General features: G+C 34.7%; 2 protein-coding genes across 10 annotated transcripts; one reads left to right on the forward strand and one right to left on the reverse strand.

Moving 5' to 3' along the window:
- Positions 1-871: 871 nt before the first annotated feature.
- On the forward strand, positions 872-19,362 carry LOC115971525 (golgin subfamily B member 1). Of its 7 annotated transcripts, none has more exons than XM_031091494.1 (12): positions 872-1,055; positions 1,602-1,698; positions 3,999-4,101; positions 6,209-6,409; positions 6,632-6,754; positions 6,975-7,012; positions 7,087-7,216; positions 8,942-14,539; positions 15,888-16,043; positions 16,244-16,345; positions 16,424-16,566; positions 18,698-19,362. In XM_031091494.1, exons 3-12 carry the CDS (start codon positions 4,024-4,026, stop codon positions 18,978-18,980), a joined length of 6,852 nt encoding a protein of 2,283 aa, XP_030947354.1. In that variant the 5' UTR covers positions 872-1,055; positions 1,602-1,698; positions 3,999-4,023; the 3' UTR covers positions 18,981-19,362. The 7 variants fall into 7 exon arrangements, with proteins under 7 accessions (XP_030947354.1, XP_030947361.1, XP_030947360.1 ...); XM_031091497.1 differs by having other exon boundaries at positions 901-1,055; positions 3,954-4,101; XM_031091498.1 differs by having other exon boundaries at positions 901-1,055; positions 4,022-4,101.
- A 3,245-nt stretch (positions 19,363-22,607) lies between these two features.
- Positions 22,608-25,778, reverse strand: LOC115969848 (membrane-anchored ubiquitin-fold protein 6). 3 transcript variants are annotated; one of them, XM_031089479.1, is made up of 4 exons: positions 25,536-25,755; positions 25,100-25,390; positions 24,025-24,195; positions 22,608-23,134 (listed from the first exon to the last, which is right to left on the reverse strand). In XM_031089479.1, exons 2-4 carry the CDS (start codon positions 25,227-25,229, stop codon positions 23,079-23,081), a joined length of 357 nt encoding a protein of 118 aa, XP_030945339.1. In that variant the 5' UTR covers positions 25,230-25,390; positions 25,536-25,755; the 3' UTR covers positions 22,608-23,078. The 3 variants fall into 3 exon arrangements, with proteins under 3 accessions (XP_030945339.1, XP_030945340.1, XP_030945338.1); XM_031089480.1 differs by having other exon boundaries at positions 24,028-24,195; positions 25,100-25,778; XM_031089478.1 differs by having other exon boundaries at positions 25,100-25,755.
- Positions 25,779-26,012: the final 234 nt, after the last annotated feature.

Genomic DNA, 26,012 nt, shown 5'->3' on the forward strand with positions numbered 1-26,012 from the left:
ATATAAATAAATGAGTTTTTTTTCCTCTGTTACTAGTAAATTTGACACAAAATAATAAAGGATTCAGATAATATATTAACAATTTATTTTAAGAAAGTTTTTATAAAAAATTGAAAAAATTATCAAAATAGTTAATCACTTTTTAATAATTATTTTTTTAAAAATGGTTTATTAATATACACAAATTAGTAAAATTCAATAATAAATTGCGATGAAGCTATAATTGAGCTATTGGTCCAACATGTTCAATGATAAGCGGACCGTAAAACAAGGGAAACCAACCCACAACCAAGCAACACACTTTTTGTGTATTGTCAAAAGAGCAAACCAACCAGTCTTCCAAAATGAGTCAAAAACTCAAACCAAAACCTTCAGTAAAAAAAGAAAAGAAAAAGAGTTCAACCCAAACCCAGTAGTAAAAGAAGAAAGTGAACCCCACACATCCTTCCACCTGATCACCACGAATATAAATAAGAGAAAACCAGCCAGTCTTCCAAAATGAGTCAAAAACTGAAACCAAAACCTTCAGTAAAAAAAAAGAAAAAGAGTTCAACCCAAACCCAGTAATAAAAGAAGAAAGTGAACCCCACATATCCTTCCACCTGATCACCACGAATATAAATACTACGTACAATCAATAATTAGAAACTCATTAAAAGAATATAAAAGAAAAGACGGTATTAATTAATAAAGACAGCAATGAACACAGGCTTTGGCGGGTTTATGAGGTTGATATTTCAGCTAAACTCCAAGCTCCACTTCACCTTATTAATGGCGATTACCCTTTACTCCTTACTTTTATTAACCACTTATTTACGCCATCTCTCTTTCTCTCTCCATTTTTTTTTTTCCTTACAAGAATACCCAACAAGACAAAACCAAACGAAACTCACACGTACACAAACACAAACACAAAACACAAAACACAGCCTCAAAAATCTCAGATAGAGAGAGAAAGAAAGAAAGAAAGAAGAGTCTCTCCAGAAGTCAGAACCTTCTCTGAAAAGATTCCCTGCTGTTTCTTCCACCTTAAGCACTTACAGATCTCTACCTAGGTACCCAACAGTACCACTCACTACACCACATTATTTTACATTTTCAATCCCACTCTAATAATAAATAAATAAAACATCATTATCATTTTGAAAATTTTTGGTGATTTTTTTATATATTTATTTTATAAATGTCAACATTTCATTGATACTTACTGGGGTCTTTCTCTCTCTCTCTCTCTCTCTCTCTCACTGTTCATTATTGTGCATTGTTTTGGCTTTTTCTGCATTCTGTAATTTTAAGGTGTGAACGTGTCAAATCTGGTTTAAATCTTTCCTTGACGTCTTGTTGAAGAACAAAATAGGAGCTGTAGGCTTTTTTAGCTTTCAGATTACACTTTCTGAGAGTACATTTTCTCTCTTTCTTTTTCCAAATTTAGCTCAGCATTTGGTTTTGATTCCCTCCCCCTTCTACTGTGTCACTCTTTTTGGCATTGTTTCAACCTTTCTAAATTTTTTTCCTTTCCTTTTTTTTTTTTCCTCCCCTCCTAAGGTTAAAAAAAGAAAAAGAAAAGAAGAAGAAGAAGCTGAATTTACTGTGTTTTACAGGGACTTGGATCCGTGAATCTTTGTTGTTTTCAAGTGGGCATTTGGGATTGTATCTGGGTTTGACGTTTTGGGAAAGTTCTGTCACTGGTCGAACAAGGTAAATGCTGAAATTAACTTTTGTTTCCTTTTCTAGATTGTTTTTTTTTTTAGTTCAGTTATTTAGTTCTTGGGTTCTGTTTGGTTGCTGGGAAAATGGAGGAAAGTGATGGGATAGAAAATCAAAATGGTGAGGTCAACTCAGCTAGACCACTTGTTGGTAGTAGGTCCAGTTGAGTGGACAATCTACATTTTGTGATTTTTAAGGGATTACTCTCAAGGTTTTAGAGTTATAATTCGTTCTTTTAAACATACATTTTTCTCAGCATCCAAACGGTGCTATTAGTGCTTTGTGATGTAAACCTTGGATTGACAAAGTTTCTTAACATATTTTTTATTTGTGGTTTTTGATGCTAGTCTAATCCTCATAATTTTCTATCTCTGTCTAGCCCATGGAGTTTTAAGATCACAATGCTAAAGCATTTTTCTTAATTTTTTTTATTTAAAAAATTACAATCCGAATGTAAAATTTCATGTACATTACACAATTGTAATTGAACGTGTTTATTAGTATGAATAAATCAATACATATTAGAGCTGGTTAATTAGTGTGTGATTAACTAATTGTCTCTAAATGAAAGTGGCCTAAACAACAAATTGATGAATTATTAATTCTAATTTGAATTTTGGAAGGGAGAATTCCATGGCATATAGAATTTCGACTTTCTATTTAGATCAGAGTATTTCTAGTTTAGATACATCAGAATATTAACCCCGAATTCAGTATATATTGGAAAATGATTTTCTATTCCTCTGAATTATTCTCTGAGATGTGATTGTACTAGTTTTGATACTGCTATGTTCCGAATGATTAATTTTCCTGTGTAATTGGTCTAAATTCTGTTGTGGGTCTCAAATTCTTTGTAGAACCCACCCTTTAGTATGTTTTACCACTGCTCAAGGACAACTGAATATTTAATTTTACAAAGCTTGAGGATTTAAGAAATGAGATAATTTCTCATTGGTGCATTAATCACTCTCCTCTAACATGTCCAAACCATCTCAAGCGACTCTCCCTCATATTTTCATCAATAGGTGCCACCCCTATCTTTAAGTGAATTTCCTCATTTCAAATCTTAACTTTCCTTACATTTCCACTTATCCATGTTAACATTTTTATTTTAGTTACAACAATCATTTTATGAATATGTTGCTTCTCAACAACCCAACATCATGTACCATGGAGCATAGTTGGTCCTATAACAGTCTTATAAAACTTTCCCTTTAACTTAATAGGTATTCTATGATCACACAATACTCTTGATTCGCTTCTCCACTTCGTCCACCTTGTTCTTATCCTATGATTCACATCCTCTTAATCTCTTAATTTTTGTGAATTAGTGATCCAAGATATTGACAATTCTCGCTCTGTGGTATCTCTTGAGCTTCAAGTCTTACAATTCCTTCGTCTTTGTTTGTACTTTTACTAAAGTTACATTTCATATACTCTGCTTAGTCCTATTTTTTGTACTCAATTTTAGTCCTACTTGACCAAAAGCCTTTAGAATTTAAAGTGTCGTAGTAAATTTCTAACTTGATATTAACTCCACATCTAGTTTCATCCACTAAAACTATCTCATTTGCAAAAAACATACACCAAGTGATTTCCTCTTGAATCAATTTAGCGAGCTCATCCATCACTAATGGCTGGCTAGAGATATGGACTTAATGTTGATTGTTGATACAAACCAATGATGATAGAAAACTCGCTTGCAATGCCTCAACTTATTCTCACACTAGCTACAATTCCGTCATACACATCCTTAATCAACTTAATATGCTTTCAAAGTGCAAATACATTGTTTAATTTCTTTGGTTAGATTAATTTATTTTATGATATTCCTTCTTGTCAAGCTTTGGAGATTATCACTTTCTTTTCTATCTACAAAAGGTGTAAAGCTTGCTTCTAAAAAAAAAAAAAAGAAAGTATTTTCAGAAAATTGATGGCTCTTTGACATACAGCTGCTGATTCTAGTCTTTCTAGAAGATCTTAGTGATCATTAAACTAGTTCGAGGCATTTGTACCCTTGTAAAAGTTGTGGTTTCCCTGCACAATGGAAAAATCTTCCTTTTCTATGCATTTATTAAAGTAAATTCATAAGCTTACATGAGAACAAAAAAATTGTTGCAAGAATATTTGTATTTGTCATCCAGCAGACAGGAATTTTCATCTTTTGCAGATCTTCTTTGCTTTTAATGTATTATCATCATTTCATTTATTTGTAGAAATAATCCAACTGTATCATGTTGATTTAGAATAAATGGGAGGAGTATAATTAAGAGGAACTCTGATATATGCAGCCGATGATCAATTAATTTTCCAGTAATGTCGAGGATTTCAAAGTGGAAGCTTGAGAAGACAAAAGTAAAAGTGGTCTTCCGGCTACAATTCCACGCTACACATGTAAGTTTTCCCTTGACATTGTTGAAATTTGAGCAACTGCAAGACATTGTCATAATCTTACTTTTGTCAATTTCTTTCCTGATTCCCTTCTTGATATCCTTGGAGTTGGAGATGTATTGTATGCTTCTGGTTGAGTTAATGTTATACATTAGAATTTCATCATTTAAATACTTCAACAGACAGGCACAATGACACATACAATCACCAACAAACAAAGAGATGAAAGTTACAGGTTATAAGTTGAATCAGAAAACCCTGAGGCTGTTTATCGAGCAAATGAGCTCAGATACAAATTATGTAATTGTTGTAAGATGGTGATCTAGCTTATAGTTCTCATACTCCATAGAAAATAGAGGTTGTTTTCCTCCTTTTCACTCTTTCTCTGCCAGCTGACGGCTGTTTATTGAGTGCATGTAGGAAACTTCAATAATTTGTTTATTGAGTTTGTGGCTAGTGATTTGCAGTTCAGATTTTCTGGACTTACAAATGGAGGATGTGTGACTAGAATTTCTTTCTAATTTAGTTTTATTTAATTTTGGAAATAAAGATACTATATTTTATTTTAAAAATAATTAGTTAGTTAGGTTATTAGTATTTTATTATTTTCCTAGAGTCTAGGTTATTTTTGTAATTCAATGATTGGAATATCTCAAATCAATTAGAATTAGGACTTCCTAAGTCAACCAGAATTTGATCAAGTCATAGCCTACATAAGCCTAATATTGTACAATTTGTACTCCTATGGAGACAGTTTACAAGCTAGCTGTTTGATTGATTTATAAAATTTCACTTGGGATTTTCCACTGGTCTGGTGTTGACTGCAGCCAACTCTAAGTGCTCACTCTTAGGTTTTCTATCTTGCTTGGTACCAGCTCTAAGCAACCCATAGGTGCTGAATTCTAGGTGATTTTTATTGTTTATGTTCTTTAATTTTCATGTTGCATCAAGTTTTGGTTTTGACTTGTATCATTCACAACCACCCCTCCCCCTCTCCCTCCAAAAAAAAAAAACAAGAAAAAACAAAAACAAAGAAGCAAACCACATTAGAAAAAAAAAAAAAGGAAGGAAAATCAAATGCAAAATGGCTGGCAGTCTTCAACAATTGAGGAATTTTCTATGTGTCAACGGCTTGACAAATTTGATTTTGGATAAGGGTGAGAAATTTGATGTTTGAACAGATACCTGCACTTGAAATTTGTCACCTGTGTTTGGTTTCATGCCTTTTAGGAAGTCAGAACTCATTCTGACGTAAATTAGACTAGTGTCATCATCCTGGTTGTGATATTGAGCACATTAGCTTTGTAGCAGTCTCATCATAGGACTATTCTGTACTGAAGAACACTGTAAATTTCTTAAATATTTAAAAACCGAAAAAATTTAAAATTTGAATGCAGTTGCAAGACAAAGTTTTCTGAAAAGTGAAAACCATAGCCATGCAATGATCAGCGGCCATTTTATGTACTGCACAAAACCAAATATATCAATGACAAGTAGATAGTTTGAGTTACATAACTTGAGTTGGCATATAATTGTTTGTTGAGTGCACGTGTATCTTCCATATTACTGAGGTATGTTGTGAAAAATCTCTTATCTAAAAATTCAGATTTCATAAAAGTAAGGTATTACACTCATTAATCATTATGCAACATAAAGGAATCGGGGTACTTTTTTTTTTTCTCCATTTTTTATTTTTTATTTTATTTTATTTTATTTTATTTATAAATTTGTTACACCTAAATAATAATATATAAAGGAATCAAACATGTCACCATGCAATGTTTGGTGGCATTGTGTTGTGCGGCTTGTGCCCTTTTTGAGAACTAGGTTGATGGGCGTGGGAAGGCCTAAAGCTTCTGTTCTTGCCTTTTATTCTGTCTTTGGCATTGAAAGAAGTATCATAATTTGTGAATGAAGCTCAAATTGTTGTTGAGAATATTTAGGTGACTTAAGATTGGCACAAAGTTCTTTTAGATGTTAATATTTATCTTGTTGTGATAGTGGGGCTACACTTCTTCTACTATGTATGCTGATTATGTGAATTTTTTTTAATCCATCTGATTGTTATAATATATTCATTGAATGTTATATTTCCCTCTCAATGATCTAGATTCCACAAACTGGATGGGATAAGCTGTTTATATCTTTCATACCTGCTGATTCTGGAAAGGCCACAGCAAAGACAACCAAATCAAATGTGAGAAATGGGACATGCAAATGGGCAGATCCTATTTACGAAACTACCAGACTTCTTCAAGACATCAAAACAAAACAATATGATGAGAAACTCTATAAACTTGTAGTGGCAATGGTAATATTCCTCCTATATTCTTACCTTAAATGATATTTTCTGTTATGTAATCATAGTTTGAATTATATATGTTACCCTTATTTTTCTATTTATTATCTTTCTCTTCTTCTTCCTTACCTATTTTTTAAAATCTTCAATTTTTGATAATTACGATGGCTGTACACATAGTCTTGTTGCAACTGAGATTGACACTATATTTGGCGTAAATCTCATTGACATCAGGGTTCTTCACGTTCCAGCATCCTTGGTGAGGCTGACATCAACCTTGCTGATTATGCTGATGCCTTAAAGCCTTCTGATGTTGCACTGTCTCTTAACGGATGTGACTCTGGAGCTACCTTACATGTGAGGATTTCTGAATTTTATGTTTCCTCTTACATAATGCTATCTTGGGCAAAGAATTTCATTGATTCTCTGCCTGCCAGGTTATACGAGAATGACAAGTAGTATGTTTCTATGTAGCTTCTAATAACATTGTCTTACTCTAGCTTATTGCTGCAGTATTTCCCTTAGAGATGTAGTGTTTTCCCTCATAATGTTATAATGGTTTTGTTATTCAATGCAGGTCACTGTACAGCTGCTAACTTCTAAAACTGGCTTCAGGTACTGCAATTAGACATGTATCATTAATGCTTTAGCTAGTTTCAATCCATTCATTTCTATGTGCTTGCTTTCAGAGAGTTTGAGCAACAGAGGGAACAGAGAGAGAGGGGTCTGGAGACAACTTCTGACCAAAATAGTCATTATGAATCTGCTGGTAGAAAAGTATCGTCTTCTGCAGAGACTCTCAACGATCAGATGGATAAGGTTTGATCATTTTCTTGTTGCTCTGTGTTTTCCACATTTAGTCTATTCATAAACCATTGTTTTGTGCAATAATAGCCTGAGCTATGCTGGCAGCCAGAACAATAATTATAAAACTCTTTTTAAAATTATCAATGCTTTTAAGGTGTTTCACACATGTATCTAGGAATTCTTTTGTCTGACATGAATAAAATTACAGTCAAGGTGTTCCATGCTTCTATAGAAAAAACAAAAAAGAAGAAGAAGAAGCAGTTGAGGTTCTTTGTTTGTTGTGGTTCTATAATTGCAAAACATCTAATATAATTCCACACTAAAACAAGTTCACCCTCAAACTAACTTGATAAAAAAATAAACCATTATTTATTTCACTTGAAAAAAATTCCATTTCCTCTAAACCATATCCATCAATTTTGAAACTGTTTTCCAAATTTTGAAGCAATAGAGCCAAACTTCTTAGGTAATGTGGTTGTACAAGTTCATTAGTTGTTTGGCCTACAATTTGCTGCTATTTCCACTGTTCCAGTGTCTCATATGCTTATTTATTTACTAAAAAAAAAATTCCTAGAAATATGAAGGAAGGATACAGGCCTTTTTAAACCAAAGAAGGGGGGTGGGGGCTCCAAATTGCTAGAATAGAGAAGCATAAGCATCAAGAAGAAGCAGGAAGTAGGAGAAGCAAAAAACTACCGACACCCAGAACCCCCAAAGAATTTTCAACTGGGTGCTCCTGTCCAGGCAATGATGCCTGCATGGTCAAGTTATGATCTAGAAGAATGCAGCAATCTAACAGATAGTAAATCCCTTTAAATTTTAGACAATAGAAAACTCATCTGTGAAACCACTCTCAGTCTCACTCTCTAGTTTCTGATTTGCAATCAGGGATGGAACTTTGTGAATGGAAAGATAAAAGGTAAATTTTGGAACTTACAAGTTTCAGTCTCCCCAAAATACTTTTATCAGAAACTTATCCTTGCAAGGTCATGCCACCAGTTGACTTAGTAAATGAGAAGATGTTCTTGGAGAAAGTTGAGCATTGAAATCAATTATGCAGAATTGCAGATAGAAGTATTCCAAAGAGTGTTTATTCCTACCATCACCTAAAGCAGCCTGAAAACCCTATTCTTCACCACCTAAGGGTTCTTGGAATCACCACCAAGTAGATACATAAATTTCTCACAAGAAGAAATTTTTATTTAATAATAGTCTGAGTTAAAAAACACTACCTGGAGCCTTTTTATAGAGCTTCTAAGAATAAGAGCTCATGTCCCACAAAACTCTCAACTAAAGATAATCTAAAAACTTATCCCCATCTAAAAAAGATATGAAATCTAATTCCCATCTGAACTAAAAATAACTAAAATAGAAATGAAAATATGAAATAAACCAATCCCATAAGATGTGTCTGCACCACTGTCCATCCCACAATTGCAAGGTCACTGCTCCTAGTGAAATTAGGTTATCTTAAAGTGATTACGCCATTCAGTGTTGAAGTGATCATCACCTATGTTGTCTTGGTTGTCATAGATTGATGAACACGTAATTGAACATATTTCTCCCTCTAACACAAGCTCCTAAGTATGGGTAGGGATTTCATAATGGTATATCATAATCACACGTCTCTTTTTGAAGGCACCAACTAGAAGATTAGACAAGTTACTGACAAAATTAAGAGTGTCCTGCAATTTCTTTATGATTGACAAGTGTGTTCTCTTCTTTGATTTTTCATAGATTAATGCAAGAGTTAGATTTAAAAAAGAACCTAAAGATCTCCCTTCACTTGAAGAAGAGGTGGGGCTGAATGAAGAGTACGCGGACTCAGCTGTTGGGTTTGATGGCTCATCCAATACTTCAGAAAGTTTATATGCTGAGAAGCATGAGGTGTCCAGCATACACGAGATTGACAGCCTTAAGAGTACAATTTCAGGTGATCTAGGTGGACTCTCCTTAAGTCAAAGTCCTCAGCCAGAGAAAGGGGATCATTCTGATAATAGGTTTTTGGCTCAAGGGACTAGTGACTGGGTTCATGGCTGGAGTTCTGACTATTCTGCAGATAATGACTTGGCAATTGCTTACGAAGAGAATAGTAGACTGAGAGCGAGCTTGGAAGCAGCTGAGTCTTCTATTCTTGAGCTTAAGCTGGAGGTAAGCTCTTTACAAAGTCATGCTGATGAAATAGGTGTTGAAGCGCAAAACTTTTCCCAGCAACTTGCTGCTGAGATTGCTTCAGGAGAAGAGCTGGCAAACGAAGTTTCTTTTCTACATTCAGAGTGTTCAAAGTTCAAAGATGATCTTGAAAAGCTAAAAAATTCCAAATTAAACCCTCCATATACCGGCAGAGAATCTATTGAGACAGACCAGGGGCACTTAATTCAGGAGATACAGCTCAGATGGTTAAAGGGGGTTTTGTTAGTGGAGGATAAGATAACAGAGCTTCAAACCAAGGCGTGCTTTGGATTCCAGGAAGAAGACTTAAGATTCCTGCATTCAGACTTAGAGGCATTGCTTGGTATACTGCGGGATCTAAAACAAGGAAATGTACAGACAATTTCAGGGCTCAATTTGACAAGTGTAAAGGAGATCAAAGAAATGAATTTACATAGAAGTGAGCTAGTTGTACCAAGAACTGGGTTTGATGCAGATTTGTATGAACCAGAAGGCTTGCTTCATTGTCTTAAAATTCCTAGCCTGGTGTCTCACGAATCTGATTCTGTTGATACAAATGTATTGAAGGGAAAATTGTTTGAAGTTCTAAGGGAGTTAAATGAGTCAAAAGCTGAACGGGAAAGCCTTGCTAGGAAAATGGACCAGATGGAGTGTTACTATGAAGCTCTCGTTCAGGAACTTGAGGAAACTCAAAGACAGATGATGGGAGAGTTGCAAAGTCTTAGAAATGAGCATTCTACTTGCATTTACACAATTTCATCCACTAAGGCGGAGATGGACACGATGCACCATGACATGAATGAGAAGCTAATAAGACTTGCAGAAGACAAGCATGATTTGGAGTCTCACAACAAGGAGCTTGAAAGAAGAGCTATTACTGCAGAAGCAGCACTCAAGAGGGCACGCTTGAATTATTCCATTGCTGTGAACCAGTTACAGAAGGACCTTGAACTACTTTCTTTCCAGGTTCTGTCTATGTTTGAGACTAATGAGAACCTTGTCAGGCAAGCTTTTGCAGATTCTCCGGAACCAATCTTTCAAGGGAGCCCAGAGATGGTGCAGAACCGGAAATTGGGCTCGGAGGAGTTTGTTTCTGCCAAACTCTTGCATTGTCAGCATAACCATACAGGGGTAAAGAAACAGAACGTGGGTGGAGATGCTCTTTTAGAGGACTTGAAAAGATCACTTTGCTTGCAGGAAGGGCTTTATCCAAAGTTTGAAGAAGAAGTCTGTGAAATGCATTTGGTGAATGTATACTTGGATGTTTTTTCAAAATCGTTACAGGAGAGTTTGGTTGAGGTAAGTTCTGAATTTAGACTCATGAACGAGAGAATGGAAGAACTTACCCAGCAGCTGGAGCTTTCAACTGAGTCCAAGGAGTTATTGATGTTTAGGCTGCAGGCTGCTATGGATGATGTTCATTCCCTTAATGATTACAAGGCCACTTGCATTGCGAAATGCAATGATTTGGCACTGCACAACCAAATTTTAGAATCAACTTTACAAAATGTTACCCATGAAAATCATCTTCTCAATCAGAAGATTACTGAATGGGAAGCCTTGATGACAGAATACAGAAGTTATGAGAAAAAGTATGAGGTGTGCGCTGCAGAAAAATTGGTGTTGGAAAATTTGTTAAACAAAAAAACCCAAGAAAATGGAAATCTCCAAAATGACATTTCTGTTTTTCAGGAAGAATTGAAAGAAGTCAGATTTGAATTTAATGAGCTGACTTCTGAGAAGGAGAATCAACAGAATACTATCAACTTTCTGCAAGAGAAGTTGTGGAATCTGATGGCATCCTATGACAAAAAGTACGGTGGAATGTCTCTCTGGAGTGAATCTTTCTGTCAGGATTTGGAGTCAAAGGACTTAACAGGTGTTGTGCTGCAATTGGAAGAGTTTCATCATAATGCACTCAAAAGGATTCTCCAACTCATGGAAGAGAATAAAGGTCTACTGAATGAAAGAGATTTGGTTCAAGTGTCCTTAAGAACAGCAGAATCAGATAATTTGATCATGAAACAGAAGTTTGAACATGATATACGGGCTGCAGTGGATAAATTGGATGTGTCGAACTCCCTTCTGCAAAAGTTTCAATTAGAAATTGAGGCTACTGCTAACAGACTCAAGGTTAGCTCTGAAGCTGATGAAAGATATGCACGGCAGCACACAGAACTTTTATCTGATCTAGATCATATGGAAGCAGAGCTGCAGAAACTTACTTCTAAAAACAAGGATCTTGCTCAAGAAATCTTGGCTTTAGAGACTGTAACTGACGACCTTGGAAGGTGTAAGTTGAGCATAGCAGCATTACAGGAAGAAAAAGATACTTTGATAGTTTCTTTACAGGGTAAAAATGAGGAATCTGCCAAACTTGCATTAGAGCTTAGTAATTTGAAAGGAAGTTGGCAATCTCTGCATGATGAGTTGCATATTGAGAGAAGTTCCAGGGATAAATTAGAGAGTACAGTCTTTGAACTTAATTCCCAATTAGATGAAAAGCAATGCCAATTGATAGATTTTGATCAGCAGAAAGCTGAGCTGGTTTGTCTCAAGCAAATGGTGTCAGATCTAGAATTTGAAAAAAGAAGAGTAGGCCATCTTTTGTTGAAAACAGAGGAATGCCTTAAAAACGTTCAGGAAGAATGCTCTTCTCTGGAAAATCAGCTGTCTGAAATGCATGAATTTTCGATAGATGTAGCTGTTAGAGACATTTTCACAAAAACTCAGTATGAAGCCTGGATAGAAGATCTACTCCAGCAACTTGCTGAGCTTCACAAGAAGCATCTTAATGATGAGGCGGTACATGATCGTTGTCTTGCAAGTGAAGCCCATTACAATGAAGAGAATGCTAGATTGTTGACGAGCCTTGACTCCTTAAAGTCTGAGCTAGGAGCCTCTATTGCTGAGAACAGGGTACTACTTGATAAAATCAGCGTCATAACTTATAAGCTTGAGGAATACAAGAATAGGGCTGAAAATGTGGAGGCCACTTTGAAAGGGGAGAAAGGTCGGCATGCTCTTGAGGTTGAAAGTCTGGAGCAGAAGTTAGTGAGTTCTGAAGAAAAGGTTGATAACCTGATGTTTGCCAAGGAGGAACTAGAAGTCAAATACAAAGAAGAGAATGCTAGATTGTTGACAAGCCTTGACTCGTTAAAGTCTGAGCTAGAAGCCTCTACTGCTGAGAACAGGGTACTACTTGATAAAATCAGTGTCATAACATATGAGCTTGAGGAAGACAAGAATAGGGCTGAAAATGTGGAGGCCACTTTGAAAGGGGAGAAAGGTCAGCATGCTCTTGAGGTTGAAAGTCTGGAGCAGAAGTTAGTGAATTCTGAAGAAAAGGTTGATAACCTGATGTTTGCCAAGGAGGAACTAGAAGTCAAATACAAAGAAGAGAATGCTAGATTGTTGACAAGCCTTGACTCGTTAAAGTCTGAGCTAGAAGCCTCTACTGCTGAGAACAGGGTACTACTTGATAAAATCAGTGTCATAACATATGAGCTTGAGGAAGAAAAGAATAGGGCTGAAAATGCGGAGGCCACTTTGAAAGGGGAGAAAGGTCAGCATGCTCTTGAGGTTGAAAGTCTGGAGCAGAAGTTAGTGAATTCTGAAGAAAAGGTTGATAACCTGATGTTTGCCAAGGAGGAACTAGAAGTCAAATACAAAGAAGAGAATGCTAGATTGTTGACAAGCCTTGACTCGTTAAAGTCTGAGCTAGAAGCCTCTACTGCTGAGAACAGGGTACTACTTGATAAAATCAGCGTCATAACTTATGAGCTTGAGGAATACAAGAACAGGGCTGAAAATGTGGAGGCCACTTTGAAAGGGGAGAAAGGTCAGCATGCTCTTGAGGTTGAAAGTCTGGAGCAGAAGTTCGTGAATTCTGAAGAAAAGGTTGATAACCTGATGTTCGCCAAGGAGGAACTAGAAGTCAAATACAAAGAAGAGAATGCTAGATTGTTGACAAGCCTTGACTCCTTAAAGTCTGAGCTAGAAGCTTCTACTGCTGAGAACAGGGTACTTCTTGATAAAATCAGTGTTATAACTTATGAGCTTGAGGAATACAAGATTAGGGCTGAAAATGTGGAGGCCACGTTGAAAGGGGAGAAAGGTTGGCATGCTCTTGAGGTTGAAAGACTGGAGCACAAGTTAGTGGATTCTGAAGAAAAGGTTGATAACCTGATGTTCTCCAAGGAGGAACTAGAAGTCAAATCTATTTTACTTAAGGCCAAGGTAGATGAACAGCATGCTCATATAACCTTGCTGGAAGGATATAATGATGAACTGATAATGCTGCAGAAGAAATGTAGTGAGCTTAGCCAGAGGCTTGCTGAACAGGTTTTGAGGACAGAAGAGTTTAAGAACTTGTCCATCCATTTGAAAGAGCTTAAAGACAAGGCTGATGCTGAGTGTCTCCAGGTTCGTGAGAAAAGAGAACCTGAAGGACCACCAGTTGGTATGCAAGAGTCATTGAGAATTGCATTTATCAAAGAACAGTATGAGACCAAGCTGCAAGAATTGAAACACCACCTTTCTATCTCCAAAAAACATAGTGATGAAATGCTGTGGAAATTACAAGACGCAATCAATGAAGTTGAGAATAAGAAGAAATCTGAGGCTTCTCACTTAAAAAGAAATGAAGAGCTGGGATTAAGGATCTTGGAATTGGAAGCTGAGTTGCAGTCTGCACTTTCTGAAAAGCGTGAACTAATGAATGCCTGTGACCTGATGAAGGCTGAAAAGGAGTGCTCATTTATAAGCCTTGAATGCTGTAAGGAAGAAAAGCAAGAGCTTGAAGCGTTTTTGCAAAAATGCAATGATGAAAAATCTAAAATTGCAGAAGAGCTTACCTTGATGAAAGATTTACTAGAAAGTTCTGCATCCCATATTAATGTTCAGAAGGAAGGCTCTGGTGGATTACTCAATGTGGATTGCACGCCTGATGAGCCAGTTGGAAAGCTTCACCAGAAAAATTCGATTTTGGGCATTCCAAACAATGGAAGAATAAGTATAGATGTGGCTCCCAGGAATAGTCCAACTGAGGAACCGTTTTGTAAGCTCTCAGACAAAGATAATTCAATGAATTGTGAGGAAGCAGAATATGCATGTACAATTCCAGCTAATGAAACTGACCTCATGAATGTGCACCCGATGCAGGTATTTCTTTCTTCTTTTAATTTTGTGTGTGTTGGAATCACCCTTTCCAGATTAATTATTATACTTCATTGTTATCTTTATAACTCAATCAAATAGATATTATAGATTATGTGTTTGGTTTATATAGCTTATTTTCATTGGATTATTTTGTTTAAAAAATAAGCTGGGTAAAAAGTACAATTGTACCTAAAAAAGGCAAGGCTTTAAAAAATTGTACATAAGAAAATGAGCACTTTTAAGTCCAAAAAAAAAAAAAGAAAAAAGATAAGAAAAAAAAAGAGAGAAGCTAAACCAACATATATGGCATACATCATCCTGATATTTAATTCTCCACCTTTTGGCCTTCAGCAGAGAATGTTTTTAGAGCATAATGGAATCTTGTAACTTGTCAGGTCTTTTATTTGTTTATTTATTTTTATTGGCAAGTTACATTTGCACCTGGTGGGTCTCGAACCCGCAACCTTACCCTCCATCTTGCTTTTATAAGGGAAAGAGGTGCCAATTGAGTTAGAGCTCATAGGCAACTTGTCATGTCTTTTATACTGGTATAAACATCATGTAGTGGACGTGCAAATATAATCACAGTTAAAAATAAAAAGAAGAAAAAATGAGCAAATTTATGCTCGGCTTTCCTCCTATTTGGTTGGAGTTCATGCTTGGGTTGCTTTTGCTGAAGGGTAATTAAAGTTGAACTATAATTTTTGCTGTTTTGGTTACTGAGGTCAGACAAGGATTTGGTTATCTCTAGAGACCTTGAAAGGATTTTTAGTTGCTTGTGCTTTATATGTTCCTAAAGGAGTGGAATTGTTGAACTTAGCAGTCAATGGCAATTGGGCAAAAATAATTCCTTACATAATAAGCGATTTTTCCTCATAGAGTCTCATGTCCGGATATCCATAGATTAGGCAACTCTAGAGACATCTTTGCATAAATATGTGAGCATTTTGGAAAAAATTTCTGTGTCACTAAATGCCTTCTTAGCTCTAGGGATTTGATGAAATGAAAATCAGCAGCTTGGAAAGTTCATGTTATAAATCAATATGTAAATTACTTTTCTGAGGAAGATGACTGTAAGTTGATATGATTTTTCCATCTTCAATGGTTGGCATTTTATTTCTCTCCTGTTGCTTTAATCTACAGTTTCTCTGTGATGTATTAAGACTTGCTTGTCATGAATTAGGTTGTAGTTTTGTGCATTACTTAAAAAATTATGTTCGTTAGCTTCAAATTAGATGTGCATGTATGTGTGAAGAAAAGATTGTTTACTGTTCATCCATTGTGTCTATTCTTTCATATGACAGATTGAAAACTTGCTCTCTAACAAGTTACATGAATAATCATTTATCAGGATATTCTTCTATCTGGGGGTGGAAATTGTATTCAAAGTCTTGCACTTGTAAATCAAGAAGACTTGCTGCATCCTGACACAAATCATTTGGCTCTTACCAATGATCACTTTAAAGCTCAGAATCTGAAGAATAGCATGGACCACTTGAATAAGGAGGTATACATTTTGTGTAATGTGAAGGAAAATGATGCCTCTATATCACTTGTCGCATGTTCTTGGATGGCATGGTGAAACATGTATAACATTTATTTCGTCCTTTATAGCTGCTAGGTCCAGACATTAAATTTGCTAACTGTAGTTTTCTGCTAAGGATATTGTCTGATACAGTCTTTCTAATTGTAGTTTTCTGCTTGCAGTTGGAAAGAATGAAACATGAGAATACAATTTTTCCCCAAGATGATAATGATTTTTTGTCAAAATTTCCAGGTTTACAAAGAGAACTAATGCAATTACGTAAGGTAAATGAATTTGCAGCCTTTAACATCTTACAACATGCTAGTGCCCTATTCTAGACACTTATTTCTACTTTTCCCCAGGCAAATGAAGAGTTGGGAAGCATATACCCATTATACAATGAATTTTCATCTGGTGGTAATGCATTGGAAAGAGTGCTTGCATTAGAAATTGAGCTTGCTGAAGCACTACAGGAAAAGAAGAAATCAAGCATCCATTTTCAGAGGTACGTTATCGCTTGCATACCTGGCTAACTGACTACCTGTTTGCATTGTTGGGAGCACACATTGTTTGGGGCTCTCAAAATTTATATTCTTTTTTGCTTTTCTTTCCGAAATTGAGGTCTTTTACCTTGCCTTGCCACACTTCAAATCTTAAGTACTAGCAAGTGCTCAAAACCAGTATTGTAGGAGGCTTATCACTTCAAAAAGTTTGATGTGCCACCTCAACTTAAAATGCTTATGCCTATGCCACAAACTATTAGGTTCATAATTCATGCTAGAGATGTGTGTACTTGTGTCATTCTATTCTAATGAAATTTGTTCTTGATATTCATTTTATTTTCCCTACTGGTCTAGAGATATGATGATTCAATCATTATGTGCTACTTATTCATACGTATAGTCCTTCCAACTAAAGGAATAATAATGTTCACTCTTCATCCATTATATGGAATAATGTATTTCCCGGATCTGATGGTGTTTTGGCACTGCCTCTTTCAGTGCTCTTTTCTGCCAGGCGTTATTGCTAGTTGCCGTTAATGGTCCTGGTATTGCTTCTTGTGTGCAAAATTATACCAATTCAAATTTTAAAGGAATCCTGATAAATTACCACTTGATTCCAAAAACTTATGCTATTTAGAAAGGGTAAATCTACCGCTTGATCCCCAAAGTCGAAATTGTATATAAAGGACAAATTTAATAATTTAATCATTATTCTAACATTTCTCTTCATGTATGACCCAGATTCCCCTTTAATAAGTGGGGCTTAACACATGGATTTTTAAAATTTTAAATTGGAGGTAGAGTGGAGATTGGATTTGAACCCATAACCACCTACTTTGATTTTGATACCATGATTAACTACCACTTGATCCCAAAAGCTTAAGGTGCTAAAAAATGGTAAATTTAATCATTTAGCCATTAGTCTAACAAATCCTACATGGGTTGAGTTTGGGACTTGATATGGGTTTATGTACTTGTTGGCCCTCTCTACCCACTAGCGTAAGCTTTTGGTTTGGATGCTCTAATATGGTTCCAGTTTGTTTGTCTTGTTTCAGTTTCAGTTGGGCCATCAGGTGTGTTTGTCTCAGTTTTGGTTACTGTTGGGTGTGGATGTGAGGTTGGGTGTAAAGGAATCCCACATTAGTTGGGTTTGGGACTTGATAAGTTTATGTACTAGTTTGGAGTTTGGACTCTCCACCTACTCTTAAATTTTGGGTTGTCTCGATCACTTTCCCATGATATCCCATTTTGCCATGTTATGCCTTTTTTTTTTCTTCTATTTGCTTGCATAGTAGCATGATTTTCTAGATTTTTCATTCTTTCTTTGATTGGTATCATGTTCTCTTGAATTGGGCCCCTTCAAAACCTGGAGGGTATCTCATTCATGCTTGCTGGCTTTAAGGCCTCCTGTGATCAGGCCAGGGACAAGTAAATCTTAAAGGATATATCACTACTTAGTGATGTATGGTGCATTCTGGTACATGGCAGATATGAGTATTTGCTGCTGGATCCACCCAGTGTACATTCTCTTTTGGGTCAAACAAGTTGCCAGCTGGCCAGACAGCCAGGTGATCTTTAGATCTGGTGTAGCAATCAATCTGGTATTCTATTGGGATCCTTGCCTAGGATTTATATATATATATATATATATATATATACCAACTATTGTGATAATTTATTGGTCACAAAAGCATACGTATGAGACAATGCATACACATTTGCATTCTTGATTTTTTCCTTTTTGACATTTTTTAGAAAACTTTGTTATGGTGTAGTTAGTCATAGATCTATCATTTAGGATACAGTTTGGTCTACAACTACAAGTCTTACATGTACTGTTTACTTTAGTAGCCTGGGATTAATTCTTCCAAATTGATGATCCACATTCGCCACCCTCCATTTCTGCTGAGTTCTTTCTGCAGATACACTGCACTTTACAGCCCACCTTGAAATGAATGCTTACTGCTTTGATGTTTCTTCAGCCTGCAATACTGCCTAAAATAACACAACTAAAACCAGAAATTTCGGAATACAATGTTGTTATAGCCTGACAAAGGATTCATCTTTTTTTTTTTGGCTGCATCAAAAGATTCATCTAATTAGTTAACGTGATATTCTCCTCCTGTGATCCAGCTCTTTCTTGAGACAACACAGCGATGAGGAAGCAATATTCCATAGCTTTAGAGCTATCAATGAGCTAATAAAAGACATGTTGGAGCTTAAGGAAAGGTACACAGGTGTAGAGACTGAGCTAAAAGATATGCATGACCGTTACTCTCAATTAAGCCTTCAATTTGCTGAGGTTGAAGGAGAGAGACAGAAACTCATGATGACTCTTAAAAGTGTTAGGGCATCCAAGAAGGCCCCACTCTTCAACCGCTCATCATCCGCCTCCCTTGGTGACGATCCCTCATAGCAACACAAGTGACTATTGATGTCTTCCTTGTTTGCATGGTCCCAGAAACCATCCTGTACCGAGCTAAGAAGTTAATGCCCCCATGGATAGATAGACAGTCAACATTCATGAACTCGGGAGCTACTGCAATGGTCAACCATTTACGAGCTTGGTATAGGATGTCAAAAGCTAAGTAGCAGGTACTTTGTGTAAATAATACTGTGTTTTCCAGCCATTTCATAGGTTACTTGCTAGTATAAAAAATATAGATCCCTGTAAACATCTTGGCTTTGTTTTAATTTTGGCCTTGCCTAGCTGCTGCAATTTATTCTGCTGTATAGTAAATCAAAAAGTTTTTGACTCAAAATAATTCTATTTAAATATTCAGAAGAATTACAAGGAATATATTTGTCCACTTCCCCCCCCCCCCCCCCCTTTTTTTCTTCTTATTTCTTTCCACCTTTCCTTTTCTTGTTGCTGGAAATGCACCATTGCATTCTGATGACGTTATTTTTCTATTTTCGGCTAATAAGAACATCCTCTGGTTTTGAACTTTGATTTTTGCTGGATGTTGGACATTGTACCCTATATTGGTAGTGATGAGGGTAGGATGCTTATCGTGCAGAGTATCTTGCCAATTTTAATGAACTCCAATTAAGTAGAAAAGTGGTAAAACAACTAAGTACTCCTTCGTTTCATTTTCGTTTTGGGGGATAAGTTACACATGCACTCTTAAGAGTCTTGAACCCATGACCTCATATTCCACCCAGTACTAATAGGGAGAGATGTTATTTGTGCTAGAATTCATTGGCTGTGTGTTGTTTGATCTAAAAGAAGTTGAGAAACCGAACCAACTTCTAAAAATTGGGTTGCACAAGCTCTATCGTGAGTGGCCCAAAAGACAGTTGTAAGCGTTGTTTCTTGTTTGTGTCAAAACTGACCTAATTGACCAAACTTGGTTTGAAGAGTTTGAACAGGATCCCTCTCCCCTTACATCAAAGAGACTCCAACCAAATTGATTTGGTTAATAGTAGTACAAATTTGAAATTCCATTTATCAATAGTTGCAATCATGGGGAGGGGTGTGAGTGTATGGAGATTTGGAAAATTATTAGGTGCTGCCATTTGATATATATATATATATATATATATATAAATTAAAAAATTAAAAAAAAAGAAAGAAAAAGAAAAAAGACATCTATATTTATATAATATCTAAAAGCTGAAGCATAACATTTATTCTTACTGTGCTTTAGTTGGGCCACAACAGTATAGCCATTCAGTCCATTTCAGTCAATTCGGTCCAATTTGGTCAATTTCAGTTTACTTCGGTCCATTTAATCCAATTCGGTCTAATTTGGTTCTTTTCGGTCCATTTTACTCAACTCAGTCCATTTTGGTTAGCTTTGGTCCATTCGATCCAATTCGGTCCATGTCAATCCATTCGGTCCACTGCAATCCATTCGACCAATTTCAGTCCATTTTGGACTAATTGGACCTTAAATTGATTCTTTTTGTATGTTGCCTTTTTTTTGGGCTTAGGAATCCATTTTCTTTCTTAATTTTGGGGTTAAAAAGTATGATGTATTTTTTTTGGGGCCAACCTCTTTAGTTTTGGGCTAAAAAACAAAAACGTAATAGACTTTAGGGGCCTATTTGGTATGTGTGTTTAAACAATAATTTTTAGTTTTTTTTATTTATTTATAAAATACGTGTGGGTATAGTTGTCAGTATCGTACGATATGCGGTACGTATCATATCGTGTACAAAAAGTTTCGTATTGTAAGTGTGTATCGTAAGTGCTCGTGAATCGTCTGATACATAAGTGTATATCGTATAAATCATATCGTATCGGTGAATCGTACATATGATACATAGACATGTGAGTTTAAAATGAGTTCTTTTGTTAAAATTTGTGGTTTTATTTGATTTAAACAAGTTGTTAGACTTTTTTAACACAAAATTATTGGGAAACTTAATTGAGTCTAATTCCCATGAGTTTTTTTTTTTCCCTCCCTTCTCTCTCCTACAAAATTTAGACTATACTCATAACACTCACTTTCATATATGCAAATATATTTTCTATGCTATTAATAATAAAATGAAAATATAATTATTTTTTATTTTGTTATGAGTCTAAAAAGCTAGAATGCCAAGAAAAAAATATATAGAATAAATTATTAGAATAAAAAAAAAGTAAATGTTGATAATAATGAAGAAAATGTCTATGAAAAAATAATTTTGCAAGACGTTGAACATGATGATAACATTGACTTAGATGAAGTTGATTAGATAAGATGATGAAAATATATTATATTTTGGTTCATATATCATGTATTTTCACTTCTGAGTTTAATCAATTAGAATGTGCATGTTACAAACATAAGTTAGTTTGATTTATTTAGTTAGCTTTCTTAAATTTTATTGCATAAGTAATAATTAAATTGGTATTTAATTGAATATATTTCGAATTTATAATAAGTATATCATTTATATATATCTATAATTATTTTATAATTTTATTAGATGTTTGTGTATCTTATGATACACGATTCGATACAATACATGATACATAAAAATTAAAAATCAATTCATGATATGATTCACGATTTGACAATTATGCGTGTGGATGAAAAAGTGTGTGAAAATACGTGTAATGTTGTTTAAAAACTGAAAACATATGTTTAAACTTGTGTACCAAACGAGGCTTAGAAGTTAGAGATATAGGATCCAAAAAAATAATAAAAATGATAAATATTCAAAAGATTATTTTAAAATTCAAGTTTCAATAATATAGGCATTATACTTATATTTAGAAAAAAAAAAAAAGGTTACAATTCTAATCTTATATAATAATTTAAACTTAATGTAACATATTACAAGTGTTCAATGGAATGGGCATGTACATTTTTTTTTAATACTCTCGGATATGTTCAAACTAGTCAACTGATTATGGTATTTTTTTTTTATAAAAAAAAAATCATTTAAACCTTCTCCATTTATATAAAAAATATTATAATTATGTAATTTAAATCTTTTTATTAAATTATATATATGCTTCTATGTATTGTTGTTGAATGCAAAATAAATTATATGCTCCATAACATAAAACTAATAAAAATATAAATTACTTTTAAATAACACATGCACTATTTAACCTACAAATTTTACATTATATTTCTATATAATAATTATATTACATTTTCTCACACTACGCTTAAAAAGTCAGGTGAAAATTAACTTTTGTATTAGGTAGTATGCTTTTATAGCTTGGAGTACCATGTCACATATATGTAATTCCAGAATAACTAATAATTACTCCACTTAGCCTAACATTAGTGAATGCAACATGGGCATTCTGGTCTGGAAGTTCTATATTTTCATTCCTGCCACGTGGGAATGCCAATTATGGTATTTCCCAGTCCTCTGACAGCACCATTCTCAGCTTTCTTTGGATCAAAATTATTAAAATTTTTGGCTGATTGGTATTTTAATTTTTTGGAAAAATGTTTTTTTTTTTAAGAGAGAATTTTAACTTATGACATCTGCTTCAATAATATTTTTTGGTTTGGTAAAATACTATTGGTATTATTGGTATTATGTATACATGCTTATTGAATTTGTCATATTTTATGGAGGATCAGACAAGTCAGCCTAAAATTATGAAGTTGATAAAAGCTGAACATAGTAGCGGTCATCTTAATGTTTACATGTCATTTGAAAGTTTATTCTTCTAAGCAGTTTAATAATGGACCCCAACTCAAACCAATAATTGTTTCTTCTGTAACTTTTCTTTTCTTTTTAATTCCTTTTTTTTTCCTTTCATCATTGTGCAAAGAAAACTCTCTTAATAAATGAAGCTTCAAATCCAGCAATTGGCTCAATTCCTCTTCCACAAGCAATGAAGGAACCACAAGGTGTTGTTTGTTACTGAAGAAAACCACAGCATCAAAGTAAAAGTTTGTCTGGCAAAGAACCTCCAAGCTTCTTGTTTCTGCATCTGATTAAAACCAGGGACCGAGTTTCTAAACAGAATCTCGGCAAGTATCTAACAGAAGCACATGGAGACACTAACATTAATTGAAATAATAAGCTCTGTGTTGATGTTGTTACTTGGGAGCTACAAGATGGAACATGAACAGCACATCGTCGATGGAGAATCCTTGTGCACTTTGTCTGTATAGAATGCAACAACCATTTCTTGTTATATATGCTTATCCATGAATTCATGAATGAAATCTTTTCATATCAGTGATGATTTGGTTACGAAGGACTAGTTAAAAATAAATACTTCTTCCAAACTCTCACAAAAATTGAAGTTTTGTGCACTAAATACGACCTTATTTAAGGATAGCCAAATGCAAATAACTAGCATGCTGTGTTGTTTGTTCACAGGTTTGGTAAATACTAAATGTGGCAAAAAATGTGCTCCCCAAAAGAGTTTTTATTTTTATTTTTTTATTTTTAAATAAATAAAATTGGTAATACTAAAACCTTTAATATTTTCTATGTTAATAATATTATGTAGCAATATAATGACAATGGATTGTTTTAATTGGTCTGGAGTATCATTCTATTGTATTTTGAGAGTATCAAATAGTAATTTTCTATTGAAGACAACTATAGAATATGTGATGGTTTATGGAGATGGACCACATCTTAAGCAATGAATTCACCTAGAAGCTTGTATTCCTCTTAAACGAAGTAAACTAAACAAAAATGACCAATGCCTACCCAACCCAACCTACACCAATAAAAAAAAAGAAGTAAATTACTACATGCTTTATCAAAAACTGGCATTTTAACGAATAGAGATGCATCATATGCACAGAAAACAATGGGTAAGAAAAGGTATTGTTTTTCATTATGGTGTACCCACTATCATTGTTATTAAGACCTTCATATATCCTAGTCATGATCCATAAAACTTCCACCATATTCTGCAGCAAAGTCAAGCTTGACCCATACACAAATTAATGCAATAACATCATGGAGACTTTTAACATACACAAATATGTCAGAAAGTGTCTTGTGAAAATTGAGTGCCATATGATTAAATGAATTACCACTGTTTTTGTCAGGAAGAGGAGCCCTCACAACAACATGCATAGTGATTACACCACCTGGGAGACCACCAACTGGGAGCCTGGACTCTGCAATTGTTCTATTATTTTCCAGTATCTTTCCAGCATTGATAAGCTTCACATCGTTTATTGTTTTTGGACCATTTTCTTTTTCTACCAAAGAGAGATCATCATATTCATGAGAAAAATATAAATCAAACTAACAACTAAACACAGTATTGGGATCTTTGAATTACACTAGAAGTCAATATTTTAGTCAAGATACTTTTTTTTCCTATATCTAATTATTTTAGTTTTTGGATAGAAAGCAAGATATTGTGAAACACCAATAAAATGAAGTTTGGGGCTACACAGTGCGGTGAGCCAAAAAGGGCACTAACACATTAGAATAATAGAATCATATTAACTTGCAAGCATCATTTCTTATCTGTAATTGATCTCATATATGCTGGCTTGAAAGTGGGATAGTGTTTCCAGCTAATATTTGCTAGGATTCCACCATGAATAATGGTAATAGCAACATTATTTCTAAACATCATTTTCAATAATTGAAGCACATTAATTTTAAAGACTAACAAGTAATAACAATAAGATCTTTTTTCAATAATTCAGGTTTACAACCTGTCCCCCTAATCTATGCTGTTTCCAATTCTTTAGGTGCCAGTTTCTCAATCAGCTGCAGTACTAAGATGTAAAGAAATCAAAGGGAAAAGACTACCTACTGCTAGTGACATAATTTGCAGAGAAAATCAACTAAAACATACCAACTAATTAGAATGGAGTAATGTCAAAAAGAAAAACTACATATTTCTCTTCAAGGCATAATGGTAAACTTACATATAAAAGACTCACAAACAACCCCATGAATATAAAATCACATATAAGAATGAAAGGTTTCTAATAACATGTGTAAGTTTCTAAAACAATAGACAAAAAATACACAGTTCACAGTGGTTGACAAGTACAAAAAGGCAGTAACTTGGAACAACCCAGATACAGAAATTAATGATGCATAGATAAAAGTCATATCATATGGGGTGAGAAAAGATTTATAAACCTTTGGGCCATTGTGCAAGTATTTTTTCTTTGAGAGATGCCACTGTGGTAGCTGGACTATACTTGGTTGGCCCTATGTCGGTGCCATCAGCAAGCCTGAATTTGAGCTCAATTAAATCTTCACTAGCCATTGATGAACCACCCACCAAAAAACCCACCTCAAATTCTCATAACCAGAAATCAGATTCAATTGCCACAATGATTCAAGAACTCTTTTAACACAAAGCCTTCTCTTTCCTTATAGACAGATTTTTGAGCTGAGAACTAGCCAACTAGGAAACTCCTTGTAACACTAAAGAAGAAAAAATATTGAGAACCCAAATCAATTCTCATACAATTTGCCACAAAAGATGACTGAAATCTTCAGCAAAAACATTGAAGAACCAATTAAGAACAGTGTTTGCCAACTGATAATATTGGAAATCCAGATCCAATACCTTAAAATGTCAACCACAGAGCAGTAACTGAACAGAAGTATACGAAATACTAAAGATAACTTCCTCTAAATTGTTTGATGTAGAGAGAAGACCAAAGCAAGGAACCACCTAAATAGGAACTTCTCAATGAGAGATCCTTTTACCTGAATCTAACTGAAAATTCTAATGGTGTAGAAAGTGACTATTTTATTTTTTTACATGATTGCTTGCCCATATTATTTTATTTTATTTTAATTAATAGAATAACCACTAATCTCCATGGACACTATTAATTATAATTACACCATGATTTGAATTTCTGAAAATTGGCCCACTGCTATCTGGCGATTCCCACACGTTAAAGATAAAATAAAAGTCTTTTATATATATATGTATTTTTTTTTAGTACTTTGATGTGATTGAATATATGATGGTGTCATGTTACTCATTTTTTCAGAACAATTATATACATAGTACATACGCAAGAATCCATCAAAA

The sequence above is a fragment of the Quercus lobata genome, chromosome 12 (genome assembly GCF_001633185.2).
Source record: "Quercus lobata isolate SW786 chromosome 12, ValleyOak3.0 Primary Assembly, whole genome shotgun sequence".
In the NCBI taxonomy this organism is placed as follows: domain Eukaryota; kingdom Viridiplantae; phylum Streptophyta; class Magnoliopsida; order Fagales; family Fagaceae; genus Quercus; species Quercus lobata.